Source organism: Sander lucioperca, chromosome 12 (assembly GCF_008315115.2).
Source record: "Sander lucioperca isolate FBNREF2018 chromosome 12, SLUC_FBN_1.2, whole genome shotgun sequence".
Classification (NCBI taxonomy): domain Eukaryota; kingdom Metazoa; phylum Chordata; class Actinopteri; order Perciformes; family Percidae; genus Sander; species Sander lucioperca.
Window position 1 is genome coordinate 14,285,111 of NC_050184.1, and position 21,743 is coordinate 14,306,853.

The 21,743-nt window shown below is 40.3% G+C and overlaps 1 protein-coding gene across 3 annotated transcripts in view; it reads left to right on the forward strand.

Annotated features, from left to right (window-relative positions):
* The window catches only part of LOC116040775 (plexin-A1-like), a 300,695-nt gene that overhangs the window by 232,661 nt on the left and 46,291 nt on the right, over positions 1-21,743 (forward strand). For 2 of the 3 annotated variants that reach the window (XM_031286408.2, XM_031286409.2), the window contains exons 16-20: positions 1,194-1,330; positions 3,932-4,099; positions 13,503-13,596; positions 16,029-16,265; positions 21,324-21,467. In XM_031286408.2, the coding sequence (XP_031142268.1) occupies positions 1,194-1,330; positions 3,932-4,099; positions 13,503-13,596; positions 16,029-16,265; positions 21,324-21,467 (780 nt within the window). Of the gene's footprint in view, positions 1-1,193; positions 1,331-3,931; positions 4,100-8,561; positions 8,721-13,502; positions 13,597-16,028; positions 16,266-21,323; positions 21,468-21,743 lie in introns of those variants that run through there. The other variant, XM_031286410.2, reaches the window with a different exon arrangement.

Below are 21,743 nucleotides of genomic sequence, written 5' to 3' on the forward strand. Positions count from 1 at the left end.
ACCTGTTTTCGCCATCTGTCTGAAACCCTATGTTTTAGCGCCTGTCTCTTTAAGCCCCCCTACTGAAAAAGCCCAGTCTGCTCTGATTGGTCAGAGTTTCCGGTTCTTCCGCATCTGCGCTCTTACCGGCAATGCGGAACGTGTCCGGAACGTCGACGGAGTCATTAGGTTTCCATTAAAGTCAATGTGTGTATTCCCAGTTCCGTCAGTCCGCAGCCCTCCGGAGCAGATACGCAGAGCTTCTATTTTTGACGGACGACGGAGAGCTCCGCAGCAATTCAGCACAATTCAGATTGTGCGGGACAGGAAGTCGAGCACAGAAACAAAATAAAACATCCGGTTACTTTTCTAAATAAAATACACCGTGCTCACGGCGGGTCATATTTCCCTGCACTACACCTTGAAAACACAGCTCAGAGTTGTTTCCCCTCTACTCCTCTGGATGGAAACAAACTGTTGTTGGTTTTGTGGTTCTGTTTATAGAAACTACATCCTGTTATATTGCGCGAACATACGTGAATTCGCGAGATCTCGTGGTCGGCTGGCCGCAGCCGTTACGCAACAAATCCGGACCTGGTGGATATTGACGGACGGCGGAGCACGCAGCCGTTCCGCAGCGGAGCCGGTTCGCAGACGTTCTGCATCCTGTGGAAATCCACAGTTAGCCTCTCTGCACCGTCATTACAGCTGGGGAATGGCTGTAACGGCACTGTAGCTGCACTTTCTACCTATATATAGTATAGTTGCGACATCACAACCATACGAAAGTCCTGGAGGCTCGTTTAAAGGCACAGTTTCTGAATGCGGGCTGTGTGCATTTCTCTGTAGATTGAGTGTTTTTATACTTTCACAGTATTTTTTAGCACCTCAATCTGCTTTATAATCCAAAAACATTTTTGGATTATAAAGCATATAAAGCAATATTTACCATATAGGACATTTTAAATCACTTATTGTTATATTATAGACTTGTTTCTCATTTATGCTTTTTTGCATAAATCTCCATTATGTACCATATGATGGTTTGTTTTGTATGAGGCATCTCATCACTGCTTTTTGTCATTTTCAAAAGTACAATTGTCCAAGGGGTGCATTGAAATTACAGATGGAAATAAGAAGACATAACTGAGAATGATGTCTGTAATACTGTTTATATTTGCTTGAGGAAAAACGTGTTTTTCTCTCTCATCCAGACTCCGTACTTTACACGTATCCAGCCATCTCAGGGCCCCATTTCTGGGGGCACCCGGGTCACCATCGAAGGAAGCTACCTCAACGCAGGCAGCTACGTCTCTGTCAGCATAGGACCGCAGCCCTGCTACTTCAAAAAGTAAGGAACACTTGTTTTTGTTTTGTTTTGTTTTTCAAACTCCCTGTGGGGAAATTGGAACATCACAACAGAGGAGAATATAATTTATATATATAGAATAATACAAAGAAAAAGAGTATTTAAGGTAGTAAAACAAATTCATAATTATGACTGAAGTTACTGCAGATAATACAGAAAATGAATAGATACAAAATATGTGCAAAAATAAACATGCTATGTTTAAAGATTTCTGTGTGTGTGTGTGTGTGTGTGTGTGTGTGTGTGTGTGTGTGTGTGTGTGCTGCAAAAAAATCAAAGATATTACATGCACATGTAAGCATGTAATCAATGCATCAAGTTATGTTTTGTGTGTGTGTGTGTGTGTGTGTGTGTGTGTGTGTGCATGCCAGTTGCTTGCAGTCACACAGCATCTCTTTGTCTGCCATCACACAGGCTTTTCCTTAATCTAGTGCATAAAAAAATCCAGTATCACCACAGTTGCCTGCTTGTCAAATGCATGGATTAGCCTCTCATAGCTAATCTCTATTGAAGCAACTGCATGCTAGCTTTGATGTCAGAGCACTCATTCCTGTGCTGCAGCCTCGTCACAGTAATCCAACAGATTCCACTTCGCCACAACCGTTGGCTCAACTCAACTCTGTCTTTATCCGTCACGCCCTTACTGTGCGACTGTGTTTGTGGCATCTTGTGAAGGTTGCTTGGGCATGTGTTCTTTGTGAATGGGGTTGCTATGGTTACAGGCTGAGGGACTGGATTCTCTCCCCCTCGTTCACTCTCTCTCACACTCTCTTCCTCGCTGTGTGACTGGCATATAGAGTCACAATAAAAATGTGCAATACTACATTAAAGTGTTAAATACATACACACACGCACACACACACACACACACACACACACACACACACACACACACACACACTTACATTGCTCCTGTTAAGTCATGGCCCAGAAAAGCAGCCACCACTCAACTGTGCTAAATACATATTAGATAGTGTAGCTACCAGGGACTGCAATTGAAAATGTTATTTTGCCTATGGGACATACATTCATCGACACACACACACACACACACACACACACACACAGACACACACACACACACACACACACACACACACACACACACACACACACACACACACACACACACACACTCTTTCCATCCCTCCCCCAGTGTTTGTGACTGGTGTCGTTGATCTTCATCAGTGCACCAATCATAGCAGGAATAGACTTCATTAAACATGACTTCACATGACTTGTTTCTCCATCCTTCTCTTCCTCCCTACACTAAACACATCACATTTCTTTTTTTATATAAAATAAATACAGTACTGTAGAGGAGTAGTTACACCAGTCCTAACACCAGTCATAATATAGTGTTATTGTTATTTCACATCCTTTGCAAATGTGGACACATACTGCAAAAATGTCTTGTCATTTTTGTTTTTAAGTACAAGTGAAATAATGTTATGTATTTTACAAGTTTACTTTTAATTTCATTGCAGTTAGTTATTTTTAAATGCTTTTATAATAGAAAACAGAAGATTTGTCTAACACAGGGAAAACTGCATCTTAATGCAAGGTGTAAATGCAATGGGATCGGTCTACGATCAGATCAGCCAGACCACCTCCTTATGTGGATTTTCTGGATCTCAGCCAGGTGTAAATGCAATTTCACACATTCTAAAATAAAAAAATCCACTCTGCAAGTTGAAAGCATTGAGATGTGATCACAATGCAAGCAGAACCGAGATAAAGGAAACACTTAATAATGCCTGGTGTAAATGCATAGGCCCGTGGATCTGATGTCATTATCCGATGTCGATGATCTAAATACAGATCACATGTTAATACCAGGTGTAAATTGGGCCACACAAAGCAAAAGGGCAGACATATACATTGTTGCTAATGGCTCACACTGCTGCATTTAAAAGCTCCATCTGTGATGAGCCAACTGTGACCACTGTGATCCAGCAGGCCAGGAGAGTGTGGTCATCTTGCAGGACTTGACTGTCTTGCTGGGCTGAAGTGGGGTTAGTGGGATTATCTAATGAAATTAGCAGGGTACAATATGATTTTAAGAGAATGAGACTAATTGGCTTTTCAGGCTGGACACTTGTAATTACAAGCACAATCAGCAAGTCATTAAATATGTCAATGCTTCAGCTTGGACCTCAGTATGTAGGGAAAGTCCTGGCACGAGAAAGTAATCATTGCCTCTTTATTATTATAATTCGGTTTTTAAAATTGATCAGACTCTGCGACACAGCTTCTTTGTGGGAAATTGTAGAGGGCCTCCATCTGCTGTTCTTTCTAATGATGTGTGAATTGTTTCTTACTCCAAACTCAATTCACTTCACTTTTTTTCTCTCTGGTACACGTTTGTATCCTGGATCTCTCTATTTATTAGAAATGTCCTGTGAGACAGCAGAACCTCAATATCTTTCATAATCAGCTCACAACAGTTTCTTGGATTTTAGCTTTGCAGTGTGCCATCGGGCTTTGTGGAAATTTAGCAATTGTCTGTGTCGACACTGATTTTGACCGCTGTCTGTCAAATACATCACTTTCCTCCAACTTTTCTTCTGTCTGTCCATCCAGGAGGAATGCCCGTGAGATAGTGTGCGTCACACCAGCTGGACTAGCAGCGGGCGGTGCATCAGTCTTGGTGGACATCGATGACGCTGAGCTCCGAAACCCTGAGGTCAAGTTTAACTACACTGAAGACCCCACTGTCCTGAGGATTGAACCTGACTGGAGCATTGCCAGGTAAGCTGTTATGCATTATCGTTACATAATTTTATTAATTTCTTGTATTTAGTACATTTTTGTTCACAATGCCCATTTGTAGCCCAACCACGCCCTTCCAGACAAACTGGAAAAATCTTTTTTTTGCCAACTTACCATCTCAGTAAATAAAAGATTTTGGTTGAGAGAGGATATTGGACTAGTAGCAACAAATAGTTGCCGTTCCTCAAATTAATCCAAGTAGCTTTGGAGACTTCCTGAAGGGAGCCCACTTCATTGAACCAAAATGGAATTTTCGAAGTGTAGGATGGATATTATAAAAGGCTAGCTAGTGGCTTGAGGAAATCCAAGCTTGGACCTTGCAGCATTAACAGGACAGATGTAAGGGAGTGTTCTTGAAGCAGTCTGAGCAGAACTGAAAAATGCTTGATGAGGGCTCTGACAGCTGGTTTGGATAGAGGTAAATTGACGGTGCCTCCGGAGATTTTTCATCTGTGGACATCATCAGTGGTCGAGGCAGCTTGCCTGATCCAAAAATTGGGAGCTTGTCAGATTATACAGCCCATTGATTGTTTTAATGTGATTGGTGATTAAAGAGGCAGCTAATACTGCTCAGCTGATTTTGTGAGACTAAAGTTCTCTGCCTGAACTAGTGCATCTCTCAGTTTGATACTCAGATTTGCACAGCCTGACATGCAGTACTGTATATCCCCAGCTAAATAATTAAAGACCTTCCACTGCTCAGCATTGAACATGAGAGGAGCGCCACTGGGGAGGACACGCACTTGCAAAGACTTTCACATTAAAGTAAATTTACTGGCAGGGAGGGCAGACATATGCACATACCTTTATGATAGAGACTTGAGTTACTTGCGTAAGCCCTTACCTCAGGCTACATTTACATTGCTACGTTTTGGTTTAAAAAAAACGTTTACACCTTGCATTTACACTGCTCTGGAGTTTCAAAGCCCCTAAACCAGAGAAATTTGAAAACACTTCTCTCAACGGCCGCAAGCGGAGACCTCTGTTAACACCAACACTGACGCCAATGATTGGATCTTTTCGGTCATGATGTCTCATTCTCTGAGACTAATGCTGCGTTCTAGGCAACCTGTAACCCGTGTTTTCACAACCTTCTACCGATGAAAGTGTGTCTTTTGGAGGTTGGGTAATTTTAATATTGTTTTGGACTCATCAATGATTTTAATCCTTCCTCCCACTAACCCTTGTATTAATTACAATCCCAAATACCCACTGAGTATTGGTAACTGTTGGCCTTCCTTTAATTTAAGTCCTGTCTGGATGTTGGATCCTTAAGGTGAAATAGATTTCCTTTAAAGTTTATCTCTTAGAGCTGGATGCCAGCTGGCGACAAAGGTCAAGATTTCCTGCAGAATGTTTATGTTTATTACAAACCACCTCCTGTGATTTGGCAATGCCTAAATTTCTGCCCAGATGAATGAGTTCACAGTGTTATGTTACCCACCTGTTTGAAAAGGCCTATTCGATCTAACATATGTCAGAACACCTGCTGTACGCTTTTCCTTTCTATATTCTCTCTGTTATTCTGCATTCATTCTTCTTAATTTTAATTCAAGATATTCAAACAGGCAGCTATCTTGCCCTGTTTCCTCTCATTTTTACCTCTCATGTTCCTCTATCTTTTCCTTTCTGTGTTGCTTTCTTCCCTGTGGTGACTCATCAGTAGATGGTGGCAGATAGATGCAGAGCTTGTTAGACAGGAGTGTTGATGAATCCTTCCCTGTTCCTTTTGCCCAGTGGGTCTGGCCGAGAAGCAGCTGAGTCCCAATCACTGCACCGCACACCCACCGTGAGGGTGTTTTTGTGTGTGTGTGTGTGTGTGTGTGTGTGTGTGTGTGTGTGTGTGTGTGTGTGTGTGTGTGTGTGTGAGAGAGTGAGAGACGCTCAAAACTGGGGTTTTATTTCAGGAAGCTCATTCAGGGGTGATGAACCCACATAAAAACCACACATACTGTACACGCACCCCACTGATTCCCAGAGTCCCTGATGTTTGGCCCTAGATCCCTCCTCCATCTGGCTCAGAAAACCACAAAACAACACACACACCTTACAAACAGCAACAAAACTGTGTGCGTGGCTTCCAGCTAGTGGAAGCTTTAATTCAGCTGATGCGTTTCAGCCAGTGCCCTCTGTCACAGTGTCACACGTTGGCTCAGGTAAAGTATAACAAACTAGTAAGATATGATATCATATCAGTTCATTTCTGCCTCATTGTCTGCCTTTGTGCTTATACATGCACGCCTGCAGAGCATTATCATTGTGCTTGGTAGATGATAGCAAGAGTGGATAAAGGACAGTGAGAAGAACAAAGAGCAAGGAGAAGAGATAGAGTGCATTATTATTTTGCTTGGCTGATGATATTCCATTTAGGAAGAAGACAGAGCACTTCAAAAAATAAATCAATGAGTAGTGCTCATCTGGGACACTGAGGAAATATATTTGGGCAGCAGCAGAGGTTAGAGAAGCAATTTTAGACTTGAATATTCAAATCTCCTCCCAAACTGGCTGGATAAATAAAGTGAATTAGTATGGGGTGTGCCATTTCTTCGACAAGGTGCCTTTAGGCAAGGGGCTATATATCCCTACTATTCCAGTGCAGCTGCTTAATTGTAACATTAGAAAACAGGTTGCACTGATAGTGGCCAGGTCTAAATATAGCTGTTCAGGCAACAAGCATGCAGCTCTCATAATAAATCCAGTAACCTGAAAGTGCAAATTTACTTAACCATAGTATTTATTTAATCACAAGCATAAAGGTCACACCAGAAAGTAGCAAAGTTCATCCACACGTCCTTAGAAACTATAGGCTTGGTGGCGTAGGGATACTGGCAGGGATATTTGGTGAACTAATGTAGTTGGAGAGCTAATGGCTGACATGCTAGCAAGCCGGGAACATACTAGTCAGTCCCAATACAGTAGCTCTCTGAGCTTCTTCTGTATTTCCTCTGTACTGGGCCGTTAACTGTTTTTTTGTTCCAATTATTTTACATTGTTTCAATCAATAAAGAGTTATTAAAGTGGGGGAATGGGCCTTCATGCTAGCTAGCTTGCTAACTGTTAATAAACTAGCATAAGTTAGCAGCTTTTTAGCTTGGTTGCTAACAGGTCGTTTACACTGTTTATTCAAAAATGTTTTTTTTCCATTTGTACTCCGTTTTCTATCTTCCTGTTCTCCCCCAGCACTGTCAGGATGGCTTGCTCTTTTTTAACAGTGCAAATCTGTGTCAAAGTTAAATAAAAATACACTAATACAATTCATGATTCTATTTTTAAATTAACTGATTTTGCCACAACTTTTTGCTGTTTAAAGGTGCAGTAGGTAAGACTTATAAAACTAACTTTCTGTCATATTTGCTGAAACTGACCCTATGTTCGAGTAGAACTACATGAAGCAGGTAATTTAAAAAAAAAATCCGGCTCCTCTGGCACCACCTACAGCCTGTAGTGCAATTTGCAAAAATCCACAGCTCCCTGTTCAGATGCACCAATCAGGGCCAGGGGGGGTGTCTAACTGTGTGTCAATCACTGCTCAGGCACACACATTCATTCTCCCTTGTGGGGGGAGGGGCTTAGGAGAACGTTTTGGGCTTTAGCAGAAAGGGAGGGGGAGGGACTGAGAAGTTGTTGATGTTCAAATTTTTTGGCTAAATCCTGGATCTTCCCAATCCTACCTACAGCACCTTTAAAGCTGGTGTGAGCCTTTAAAGGATAGCCTTAAAGCCTTAAAGGGATAGTTTGTATCTTTTAAATAGGGGTTTCATGTAGATTGCAGTCAGCACGTCTCCTGTTTGGAGACACAGAGCAAAGTACCGACACAGAAGCTAAGCAATGTACTGCTGTAGAAGGGGCCACACAGCAAAAAAGAATTTTAGCCACCTTAAAAAAGGTCCACCCAAAAAAAAAAAAAATTATCAGTTTACCTATATTAAGACTATTTTCACCGCTTTACCTTACCCTCAGACAGCCCTGGATAAGTACCTCATCCAACCCCACTTCAAAATATCCAAACTATCCCTTTAAGTGTGTGTTTCATTTTCTGTTTGAATTAGGCAGTGTCTAATTCTAAAATAATCTTCCCCCTTTTGATGTACTGTAATCCCAACTGGTGTTTCCAGTGTTACGGTCAACTTTGTCACGGCATAACCACAACCCTGAGGAAACTTGCTACTATTGTTATGTCTAGGGCTTACAGAGTTTGGTTTTCCCCCTGCTGTTGAAAATGTTTTATAAAAATATTATAATATCATATTTGACAGTCAGTTAGAGCAGGATTAGACCGAAGAGAGGGTGAGAAAAGAAAAAGAGTAAAACGGAAAGTGAGGACAGAGATGGCAAGTGAAGAAAGGGGAGCAGACAGAGAGAAATGCTAACAACAGTTGTTGGATTTCTCCAGCCATCCCTGGGAGTTTATCTTGATTGTCTTGTTGTCTGTTCCCTGAAGCATGTACCTGAGCTAAAGAGACTCACTTAGACAAAGAGAGGAGCAACTGGGACAGAGGGACTCAGCACAAATATACATCAAGCTGAGGCGGAGAGGGGCGGAAGAGAAAGGAGACAGAGGACAGGCAGTATAAGAAGTGCAGTCTGCCTAGTCCTATGATGCATTTGAGGCAATGCCATAAACATTATTAAAAATCTGTTCATTTGAATGTGGCCTCAGCTCCATTGTTCCTTTGTCAGCTCCATTGCTCCTTTTGTTAAACAGCCGCCTTCAACTCGCTTATAAAGAGCACAGTAATATAATGCTAGTATATGAGCAAACACAGTTTACAGTATTGAACATAAAGGTATTAAAGCATTGCTTATGCAACAATATGTAAATAAAGAATCCAGGACTACCCTTGCTGTGATACATCACAAAACTAATTTGCATTCAAAGTGGAACGTAGGAGATGAAAAAAAGAAAAGAAAAAAACATTTTGTTGTTCAGTTTAGATGGAAGTTTTACAACATTACAACTTACACATCTTAACATGAATTAGACTCTGCTCAAAAGTCTTGATTTGTACAAAATTAATTTCACCACATCATAGCAGAGTTTCATGGCGCTCAGCCATTATGGACTGAAGTGTCTCGTTTCCAGTTGCTTAAGCTGAATTTGGCTCTTGAAGATTACAGTGCTGTAGTAGAAATAATAAGACTACAGTATTATACAAGTGTTATGTGAATTTGAATAGTGTGTGAAAGTAGAAGCAGAGAAATACACCTGCTTCAGCTTTGGAAATACCAGTCAAAGACTTGATATCCCCACTAACAGCTACAATCATATCTTACACATGATCCTGTTATCCAAAGAAATCTAGGATGAATGGGACCCCAGTCGCAATAGCCAGTAATGGGCAACCTGCCAAAAGCAAAAGAAAAAAACCCTCTAGTTGAGAAGAATAACCAGACTTGAATCCATTTGTCTACCAACAATACCAGAGATGGTGCGTCAACCTTCATTATTTACTCCCTGTCCCTCCCTATCATTACCATTGGCTGTTATTGTAAGTCTTCCTGGATTACATTGAGAGATGAATGCCTAGCGTTAGACGGCCAGACTCTCTATTCAAGATATTAAGCTCTGTCTCTGCTTTGTATCACCATATCAGTTACTCTGCTGTTGGTGCTTTTACACTAGTAATTCTGGATAAGTGTCAGATTAATGTCTACAACGAAAAGACACCTGTGTTTTGCAGAAATCAATGCTAATACATGATAACCCACCAGAAGGAATGTGCCTGGTTATCCTTCTGCAGTGGCGGGTTGGAGAGGATACTCTCTGAGCTGCACGCAGAGCCAGGGATGAAGGCTTGTGCAATGCCTCAGTGAGTGGCATGATGCTATAACATAACTTTGTAATCATTGTGTCTACCTGTGTGGCCTTTTATAATGGCCTGAAGAACTAGAACTTTAGAATTAGGAGCGACTCAGACTACCAGTGAAGTATACCTTCATTGTCAGGGAGGTAGGACTCGGCATGTACCCCCATCTTAAGCTTGACTGGTGTAAAGACAAATTGTTGTCAGCTCCAGCCATCACATTGTAATCCTACAATTTAGAAGCAGTGGGTCATTGGTGGAGTCACCATTCATCCACTTGCAGCTGCAAAAGGTAAACACGGTGAAAATACTCCCGATGTTTGTGTCAAATGGTAGAAAGTCCAAGGGATACTTCATGTGGCTGGCCCATTGCTTTCACATGGAAGCAATACAGGCAGACTTACTCAAAGCCATCCAAGTTATCCTGAATCCTAGAAGAATGAGGATAAAGAACAGGGAGAGCACTATATAAGGCCAGCTCCTGTAGATATTTTGTTGACTCTGCAAAGTGTACAGTTCTGCAAAGATGATTGTTCAAGATATTCCAACATATGTTTTTTTAAATGTTTGAAAATATACTTTAGCGTTCAGCTCCACAATATTTAAAAACAGCAAAAAGAAAAACACAGTGGAGACAAATGGCGGGTCAGTCTAAAGAAAACAGACTTCCGTAGTTAAATAATCACATCAGTGGCAATGGGCCATTCCCTACCTCAGCAGTGTCCCCCTGCAGAGAGTGGACACCAATAAAGATACCCAAGCTAAAAAAGGGAGTAAATCTTAAAAACATTATCCTTTAAGGGGTAGATAGTTGAGGCAGCAGTCAGGCACATGGATCTCTGAGCAGAAAATTAGATGCATTACACTCCACATCCAGACCGCAAGATGTCTACGGAGATAGCTTAATCGTGGGTGTTGGTCATTGGTGTTTGAACTACAAACTAGGCCCAAAATACCCATTCAATGCTCAATGTATGTTTTCAAACATGCTTTAGTGTCTAATGTGCAGTTAGGGAGCTGCATATTGTTTATGACTTTCTCAAGATACAAGGTTTTGTATCAGCCTTTTATTTCCGACAGCAGTGCGAGAGACTACAGTATATCCCCCTCCAGGCACTGAGAAACCTACAGAAAGGGAATCTTACAATCTATATTTCTCAGAGGGCACAGATAGTCGAGGCAGCAGCGAACATCTCCGAGCAGAAAACAGAGTAGAGTACTCAGAGGTTGCAACTGCCACTGTAAAACAAGGTAAACATCGAGAAGGTAAGACATCCTTCATGAAAACCTCATAAATCCAATTTAAGTGTTGCAGTGAAAATGAAAGACTAACCCCGTTGTCTTTAAAAGTGGCAAGAGTCCTTCTATTATGAAGATTGTTTTGTTTTTTGTTTTTTTCGTGAACTTCATGATCCTTTCTCAGCACTAGTAATCTTGCATTGTGGGCGGTCATTAAAAGAAACAACTCCACCAATCATGTCGAGTCAGACCAACTTGGGATACCACTGAAGGGTACTTAAACTTCTCCTAATACTTGATTTGATTTGATTTATTATTTATCTATCTATCTTATCGAGAAGGAGCAGGCGGAAGCATACAGCTTATTAGGTCCTGCCCCTACTTCACAATATCATATTATTACAAAACAAATAGATATGCAAATACAGCGTACAATCTTTCAGGTCTTACAATAACTTGTCAGCCCTCTGAAAAGCTGTTATAGATACACTTCTAGGTTAAGACGACATTGGTGCAATAGCCTGTATATCCTATAGGCTAATATGCAATTTTTATGTATTATTGTATATCCTATAGGGTAATATGCAATTGTTATGTATTTTTATATCTCTTTTTTATACTATGTATATTGTATTATGTGTTATATGGACCTGTGTCTGCAATAAAGCTTTATATTATATATTATATTATACAACTATACCTTTACATTACAATTCCATTCCTAGGTTTTTTGTCTATTTCTTTCTGTACTGGTCAAGTATTGATTTCTTTAATCTATTTTTGAACTGAATGATATTATTGCTCTGTTTGATGTCATTGTTCAGTCCATTCCATAAGGACACTTGCATCGCAAACTCTAAAAACTATTTGCCAATTTCACTGCTGGAATTCAGTGGTTGTTTCATATCTACAAGCATTTACTGTACAAAAAAAAAAAAAGACATCTTCTAAGAATTGATCTGCAATGAACCGCATAGACATTTTTACACCAAGAGGGTGTGAGTCTGCCTTCACACACTACTCACCAACAAAATGAAGCTCAGGGCATCAGCCAAGTTCTGTCATTGTTATTTACTGGATTCAGTCCAGAGACCTTCACCGGCTCAAGGCAAACACTACTTACATATAGATAAGAGTTGTGATTTAAGTGTGTAGAGTAGCTCTGTAGATCTTCGCCCTTCACTCAATGACTCACTCTGCCTCTTACTCTCTCTTTGTCCTTTTTCTCTTTCACTTTCACTTACACAAGCTCCCTTGTGTTCTCATTCTCTCCTTTATAAAGGGTTCATCCCTAAGCTATTCACGCAAATTCTTTTTAATAAAAAACGTTATAAACTTTGTAATAATAGCTGCACACACTGAGTCCTGAACAACCCAGTTTTATACAACTGCAAATGCCAGTGTTAATTCTGCTCCTTATCGTCATTTTCCATGCTGACAAACCCTTCTATCTTCTATCATACATATAGTACTAATTTGCAAAAACAAATTTGGTTGAACCATAATGCCGCCAGTGTTACGTTTAACATAATGAACAAAATGTTGTTAAAATTAAATATAAAGATATCTGCTTTTGCAGTAGAGTATCTGCTTGTAGCACCTACAGCAATATAACGTTTTGTATGGTTATATTTAGGCATTCACAGCACTTGGTCTTGGTTTAATACAAAGAAAGTCAGCAGTGACTTGAAGCACGATATGTGACGTGTTAACCGAAACCACAATCTTTCCCTGATCTTAACCAAAGTGCTTTTGTTGCCTAAACCTAACCACAGGTGACACTCTAACCACCGCCCTACGGCTCCTGCACGTCACATAAATTTAGCGCTTCACTTGAAAAAACAGTTTCCATGTTTTTTTTTAATCGCTCCATGCAATCCATGCAGCGATTCTGTTTGACCTCGCTACGAAATTTGGAAAACAGATTGGTTGTACGTAAAGGTAACTTCTTGGAGACAGGGTTAGCTGATCACATGTTATGCTGGCCAAAAGTTGTGACTCAGCATGTTATTTGCAATAAACTCTTATTATGAGCATAATATTGTACGTGTTTTCCTTATTGCAGCTTAATGGTGGTCTCTGATGTCAGTGTTGTAATCAGAAGTTGCCACAGTGCTGCCTTGGCAAAGTAGAAAAAGGTTTTTCATCAGCTGTTCTTTGGGAACAATTGTCACATCATTTCCACATGTCCATTTTGCAGGTATTTTGGGCCGCTACCAATCATAAATACTTCTGAAACAGGGAGAGATTTGTTTGCCCTGAAGAAGGAACTGTCTACCTACTGGACATGTCTTCTTCTTCTCTTACTCTCTTTTTATCCACTCACTTCCTCCCTGCAGTGGCGGGACTCTGCTTACAGTGAGCGGGACCAACCTTGCAACCATCCGAGAACCAAAGATCAGGGCCAAGTATGGGCAAGCGGAATCCTTTCATGTGAGTATTACAGTAAAGTGAATGACACACACACACAAATATAAATTCACCGACACACCCTGGCAGTATATACAGTGTACCTTATTCATCTTTACACATAAATACAGGACATACATTGACAGTTATATTCAGACATGCAGAAGAATATCTGCAGACAACTACTTCTACAGCGCCACTGAAGGTGGCAGACAGTCTGTCTCTCTGTGTGTTGCTCACGTCGGCTCTCTCTGCAGCTACAGATTCAGACATCTTACGCTACCTCAGGCCACATAGCTTTTCAAATGTCAGCGCACCACATGAGTGTTTGTGTCACAAAAAGAGACAACTTGAGATAGAGAGCGAGAGAGAGTGTGTGTGTGTGTGTGTGTGTGTGTGTGTGTGTGTGTGTGTGTGTGTGTGTGTGTGTGTGTGTGTGTGGGATGCTTTGGGGAATAAAGAGAAAAAAAATCAATGCAAAAACCTGAAGACCCGTTTGAAAAGTTGAAGAGTTTTATCAGTTCTATAGATTCCCAAAGCACTTTGGTGATTGTCACTGTGAGTTGAAGCTCTTTAGTTGTCAAGGGTAAAAACTGAACTTTAAACAATACTGAGGCACTACAACCTGCAGATAAAGCTGTCGTTTATTGAGGCAAACAGCCTACACGACGCATCCCACACAGCCCTTTATCAAAGTGCTACTTTGCACTTAAAGTGCCCATATTATGAAAAAATCACTTTTTCTGGGATTTGGGGTGTTCTGTTGTGTCTCTGGTGCTTCCACACACATACAAACTTTGAAAAAAATCCATCCATGCTGTTTAGAGTGAGATACGGTTTCTGAATGTGTCCTGCCTTCAGTCTCTGGGTGAGCTGGTCAAAATCTGCATGGCTTGTGATGTCACAAGCCGAAACAAGCAGGCTAACCGCAACCATTAGCTCATAGCTTTAGCGTTAGCATGCTAACGCTAATGCTAACGCTAGCATGCTACCTCGTTCTCAATAGCAAAGCACTGCTACAACACACACAAGTTCACCATAATCTACAAAAGAACTACTTACATGTGCGCCCTCATTTAGAAGTCTCCCAGCTAATCCTGCCTTGTAACTGACCGAAGTTGTAGAAGCAGCCTTTCTTTTACTGTCTATGGAGCTAGCTAGCTGACATGATCTACATCTGAGCTACTGGGCATGTGCAGTGCAATCAAAGATAGTACAGAAGAAGAAGAAGAAAAGAGGTCTCACTCTGTAGCTAAAACAGAGACCAGGTGAAAAGAGGATCTGCAGCAGTGAGAGAGAGCGGTGCAGGACAACTAAAATATGGTGTTTTTAGAAAATTAAACCATGTAAACCTATTCTGGTACAACCTTAAAATACAATTATGAACCTGAAAATGAGCATAATATGGCTGCTTTAAAGGACCACGCTCATGTTTTTTAATGTTGTCACCCATTTACTACAAATCATGAATACTGCAATGACAGCCATTTTCCATAGCATACTATGGTGTTTTACATTTTTCGATACATTTTTCCACCCTTCCAGACAGCCTTTCTTGTTCATTTCATTACTGCATGACAGCCAACTTGCTTTAGATCCATCACAATGAAGATCATGTCTGCTTTAGTTTTTGTTTGTCAAAGTGTCATTACTATTGTATTGCAATGCAATTGAATGCGTGGATTGATTTGAAATCACTGTGATCTGCTCGGAGCAGGACTTGGTCTCGTCAGAATTGCACTGCATTCGCCAGTTATGTTGTCTGAAAATAAAACATAAAGGCAAATAATAACCATCTTATTTAATATTTACATTTTCCTTAGTCTTGACATAGGTGTAGAAACAGGGGTGTGTCTTGCTACAGGTTGGGGTTAAAGGAAATTAAGTAATATCTTTTAGTTTACTGATTTATATACGTACCAACTGTAGTTGTACTTCAATCAAAAGTTATTTAACAGTTATTCATAAGATTATCTTCTGTATGCACAAATGCATGGTGGCAATGTAAAAATACATTTGTAGCAAATGGTCTCAAACCTGCAAGAAAAAGTCCTAAAATTTAAGCAAACATGACCGTGACATCACGTATTCCAAGTATATTCCAGGAATAACAGCATCACAGTTTCACAGGGCAGTGACTTACAAAAATGATGGGTTATTATACCCAGTTAATATAGACAGATCTATTTTAAAACAGAATTATAGCCTGCAGGTTATTCTCAATATTTCAAAAGAAGGCCATGCTGCCTGTTTCATACAAGACATTCTCTTGTAAATAGAGCTATAACTAGATTATGATGAAAAGTAGTGTGTTTAGTTTTGTGTCCACGTTCAGTGTATATACGTTCATATAAAGACAACTTAAGGAATTGTCTTTTTCCCTACTCATTTAACACTCTCATCGACCAAAAACATAAGCTATAAACTCTTTCTTGTTTCCTCTCTCTCGCTTTCAGAACTGTACGGTGTATAATAACTCAGTCATGGTGTGCCTGGCTCCATCGGTGGCGGATTCAGAGCTGGGATTTTCTGAGACCGGCACAGGCCCGGATGAGATCGGGTTCTACATGGACAACGTGAATGCTCTGGTGGTGGTCAACGAGACGTTCAGCTACTACCCCGACCCTGTGTTTGAACCGTTGAGTCCCTCTGGGACACTGGAGCTCAAGCCCACGTCGCCACTCATTCTCAAGGTCTGAAAGACACAAGTGTTGCTTGCCCGTACATTTCATTTTTTTCTTCCATCAGTGCTCTAATTTGAGGTTTTTACCTTGCAAACAGTTTAGTTTAGTTTAGTCAATTCACTGTAAAAAAAAAATACAAAATAGAACGTATAAGCCTTAAACAGAAAAGAAAAACAAACAAGATCATAAGCAATATATAAGCAACAAATAAGCAACTCAAATGATATTGTTCATGTTGCCGGGTTAGCTCAGTTGGTAGAGCAGGCGCACATATACAGTATAGAGGTTTACTCCTCAAAACAGCGGCCGCGGCTTCGACTCTGACCTGCGGCCCTTTGCTGCATGTCATTTCCCTTCTCTCCCTCTTCATCTGTCCTGTGGAATTAAATGCGTAAAAAATGCGCAAAAAAACAATCTTTAAAAAAAAAATGATATTGTTCATGTTCAAAAGGGGTAAAAAGGAAATAACTTGTCTAGTCCTACCCCATCCTAATTTTCATCGTTCATAATATAAATTCAAATCGCATCCGTAAGGGTCACTGTTTGACTCAGTCGGCTTGAACAGTTCAGCTGTTATAGTCAAAAACTAAATAATGTGGATGGATTAACCAAGAAGCCAAGCAGTCCTCAAAAAAGACATCAGTGGTCCAGCTCATAGCCATACCATATTTAGTTTCTGAATAGTTTTTTTAAGTTTGGATAAATTAAAAAAAAAAAAAAAAAAAAAAAAAAAGTATCTCATTTTCACAGTTGTTCCACAGACTAACACCAATCAGTGAAGTTTCATATTTGTTCTTATTGGTGTTTTTTTGAATATACTGATTCCTCTCATTTTGCGTGTGTTCTCTCTGAGGTTGAAACAGCCCCTGGATCCTACAAGGCAATTGTTGATTATTTGCTCTGGACATTGTTTGAATTGTTTTGTAGTCAATCAAATCTTGACATTTTAGTGTTTTTAGTTTAATAAATAATGGGTTTGTTGGTTCAGTCAGCATCCTCACCAGCTGCACTTTAAGAAAGAATCCGTGGAAAAAAACGGATAATGCCCTGGCAGAAAATTACCAGTACCTTTTCCGTTAAGTTTACATATCTGTTATTCCAAAAATGGAAGAATTCTCAAAATTTAAAGTATATCCTCTATGCTTTTAACAGACATTTCTGTTAATCCGAAAAATCAAAAATCATTACAGAAAATTCCTTCATATTAACACAGTATATTATCCCATATTTCTACGGAGTTTTCTAACAGTGTGATACATGTAGAAGACATGTAAAATAGAGAAACAGCATTGTTTTTGTATTCCAGTGTAGAGCTAGTCAGTCCCATTAAACTTTTATTTCATTCTAACATAACCCTGCTTGGCTGCTTAGCCTAAAATACTTGTTATATCTTATCTTATTAAAATATTGTTATATCTGTTATGTCATATCTTATAACAGTTAATTTCACTATTAACATAAAGGTACTTTTATTGTCATATACACATAGATGTAGTGAAATTCATTCTCTGCATTTAACCCATCCCTCAAGGGAGTAGTGAGCAGCCATTTACATTTGCAGTGCCTTGATCAAGGGCACTGACTGGAGAACATAGTACATGTTTTTTGATGGTGGGGGAAACCCACGCAAATATGGGGAGAACATACAAAATCCACACAGAAAGGCCCGGAACTACCTGGATTCAAACCCAGAACCTTATTGCTGTGAGGCCACAGTGCTAACCACTGGGCCACCATGCTGCCCAACATTAGGTGAGAAAAGGCTTTTAGGATGAGGACTAATTGATTTGGCGAATGTAACCCTATCTTGAGTAACTCTGGCTGTGTAAACTTCCCCAGTTCCTTAAAAAAAAGAGCAGGACAGAGTCCGTAACGTGACCCTATACACTCGGATAGTGTCCGGCTTCTACAGTGGATGTGCTAGTGGTGAACAGGGCTTTTTATATATATATATATATATATATATATATATAAAACCTGTAAACCCACAAGCTAATGTAGTTTATTGATGATGTGCTTCTTGGCCTGTAGGTAGTAACCTAGTTAGCTGTAAGGATATACGTATCTTACATTAGAGCAGATAAAACATACTGCTGAATCCATTCCTTACACGTATGTCCTTATGCTTTTGCTTTTGGAAAATCTTAAGAAATACAGCAACCTCAAAGCTCCCTGACTGCTTGTATCAACAGAACGGAAACTTGCTTTACAGAAGAGAACTGAAAGACGGCGCTGTTCTTTCAGTGCAAACAGAGCTAAGATTGATTTAGCTAACGATGATATGGGTACTAAATGTTGTGCTATTGATTGTCAACCATAAGCACTGAAGCAGCCACAAAAAAAAAAAAGTGTGTTCACACACATGATGTGTTGGTTCACCTGTACACACGTTCTAAAGAAATATTTAATTTAAACCTAGGTTTTGGGTAGTGGAAGGTAAATGTTTTTCTCCCAAGGTTTTTCTACTTTCAGCTTGACTACAAGAGTCTCAAACATATTGAACTCATCTTGTATTAATAATGGCAATGCCTACATACACTACACCGACACACACAAACACACACTCACTGGCAATTTTTGTTCTCACAAGAAAGAAAAAGACAGTTCTCAATTGTGTTTACAAGGTCTCTCGATGGGGTGAAAATCCCCCCCCCCCCAAAAAAAAACAAAAATTGAAAGATGAAAGCAAACATCCACACCTTCCAAAGCCTTTCTTTCCTTAGGTGACTAACAGCAACTTATTTGACTGACGTCCTCCTCTGCAGCCTTGAGCCCTCTTAAATAACAACCTTTTCAATTTGTGTAATTAATTCCGAGTGCCAGAAGGGCAGTGTGGAAGCACACAAGGCCCACGGTCCAGGAGATTTGGATTATATTGGTTTTCATTTTCATTAAAAGTGATTGGACATAAGTATATGAAATTAATTGGCAATTCCTGAGTCATGTGTATATGTGTCATTGAGTTATTTCCCGGAGCTCACCTGAAATATTAAGTTAAAGAGCTATTGGAGAGGAATATATATGTGCTATTACAAATGCAAAATTAACTGAAATAACCAGCGAAGCAGTGTCTGCAAAAAACAAAAATACAATTTATTAACTGCTGACACTACGTGGGCTGCACAATGTGTAAAACACATTTACTTCATCTTTCATGAGTCTTTGCACAATATAGGGACAATATAATATCCATTTCTTTTAGATCAATGTCACATTGATGTGTTGAATCCAGTGTTCAGTGCGTTTATCTTCTGCTACAATGTGCCTTGACTATCTCTTATGTTATCACAGAGAGTGTGTTACGCTGTTTATTTCCATGAAGAGATTGAAAGCAGCATAACCGTCGTAATTTATTTCTTAAATGATAATTTATTAGCAAACAGCCTCTCTGTAATTGCCAAATCTCCTGCTTGGCTTGTTGGTGGAACTGCCTACCCATTGGAAGCACTGATGAAATGGACAAAAATGCAATTTGGCGGGGTGGGGATGTGGGGGTTGCATTTCTCAGAGATGCGTGCACTGCGCTCGCCACGCAATTAATTTCTAATCTGAAGTGTCGGGTGTGTTTTCACTGAGGTGTGTTAGCGTGAGAGACAAAAAAAAACATTGATCTGGTTTCAGTGTTTAGTGAGTGCTATCCTGTGTGTGTTTGTGTTTTTTGAGAGCGTGTCCCCGCATGATGCTTATTGCCTGTTGTGTGTATGTGTGGCAACAGCTCCATGTGTGGCTTCAACTTGAGTGCATGTGTTGCTTGAACTCTGCGTGTGTTTGTGTGTGTGTGTGTGTGTGGTTGAGGAGGCTGAGTGTGTGTGTGTGTGTGTGTGTGTGTGTGTGTGTGTGTGTGTGTGTTTGTGTGGTTGAGGAGGCTGTGTGTGTGTGTGTGTGTGTGTGGGTGTTTGTGTGGGTGTTTGTGTGTCTGGATGGAATGGGATGCATGTTTACAGGGTTGCAGAGCAGGGCTGGGTGGCGGCCTGCAGAGACGATAGGATTGGAAAACGGAGTCTGTCTTTGCGCCCCGCTGCTAAGGCAGCGGGGGACGCGGCAGCTATCTCTCTTTCTGTCTATCTCGCCCGCTCGCAAGCTCTGTTTTCTGCTCATTCCCAATTTTTTTTCTCACTTTAGAGTATATTCCTTTCATCTCATTTTAACTCTCGTAATCTTTCCTCTACTCTCGCCACTCCTCACTTCTGCTCTCCTGATGTTTTCTTGCCGTGTTTTCCTATCTGTCTTGTTTTTTTTGTATGCATCCATTGTTGCTTTTTGTTTACTTGCTGTTGCTCAAGTTTCCTTTTTTTCACGGCACCAACTGCCTCCCCTTCCATTACAGACAAAGTGTGTGTCAAATTGGAGCTGTAGGACTTGATATTGAAATGATAAACTGGAACAGAAATTGACAAATGTTAGAATTTACACACCTTTATGCGTGTAATTCAGTTTAGTGGACAGAAGACAAAACAGTATTGGTGGATGAGAGTTTGCGTGCCTCCCACTGCCTTTATATAGTGTATACAGCATGTGCATAAGTGCACTTTTCTACCCACCTCTTTATCTTCCTGTCTTATTTTTCTTTTATTTCTATTTTTCTCTGGTTAGAGTTGTTAAGAATTGTTTTAAAATAGAATACAAAAATGGAAATATTCAATCCTAGAAAAAAACAAAACAATTCATGCATTAACAACAATCTGATGAACAAGAAGAGTGTATCAGCAATTCTACAGTAACAAACACGTTTTTCCTAAATGATAGTCTTTTGATGTTCTAAATTCTTTTTTATTCTTTTTCATTGTCAACAAAAAACCCTTATTACCTGTGGGGGGGGGGGTGCGTGCATGCGTGCGTGCGTGAGTGCGTGCGTGTGATGGAGAGGAGGGAAGAAGCATCCGGGCGTAGCAGGATTGTGTGTGTGTGTGTCTAAAGCCATAGAGCTCCAATGTTGTCCAAAAAACAGCAGTAACACATCTGTGACTTGTTCCTTTATTATGATGAACACATACACACACACTTTAGTATGCTTAAAAGAGCCAAATGCCTCTCCTCACCACATTTTGTCCACATGTCTGTGTTTAGGGTCGCAACCTGATCCCCGCAGCTCCGGGTAACAGTCGCCTCAACTACACGGTGCTGATCGGAGAGACTCCCTGCGTCCTCACCCTGTCTGAGAGCCAGCTGCTGTGTGAATGGCCCAACCTCACCGGACAACACAAAGTCACGGTCAGATCACGACTCTGCATCTTCTGTGTCTTCATCTCTGTCTCCATCAGTGACATTTTACATCTGACTTGACTTTGCCTTTCTTAAACTGATGCACTTTTCCGCCCCATTTTGGACTCGCTGCATATTATGGGCTGAGACCTTTCATGGTAGACTTCTTTCTTCATCTATTATTTCTTATCTTTCTTATTCAATAAATAACTGGGTCAGTTTTCAGTGTGTCTGATTTGTTCAAAAAGCAGTTAATAGGACAAAAAAAAATGTTCTACTTGGTGT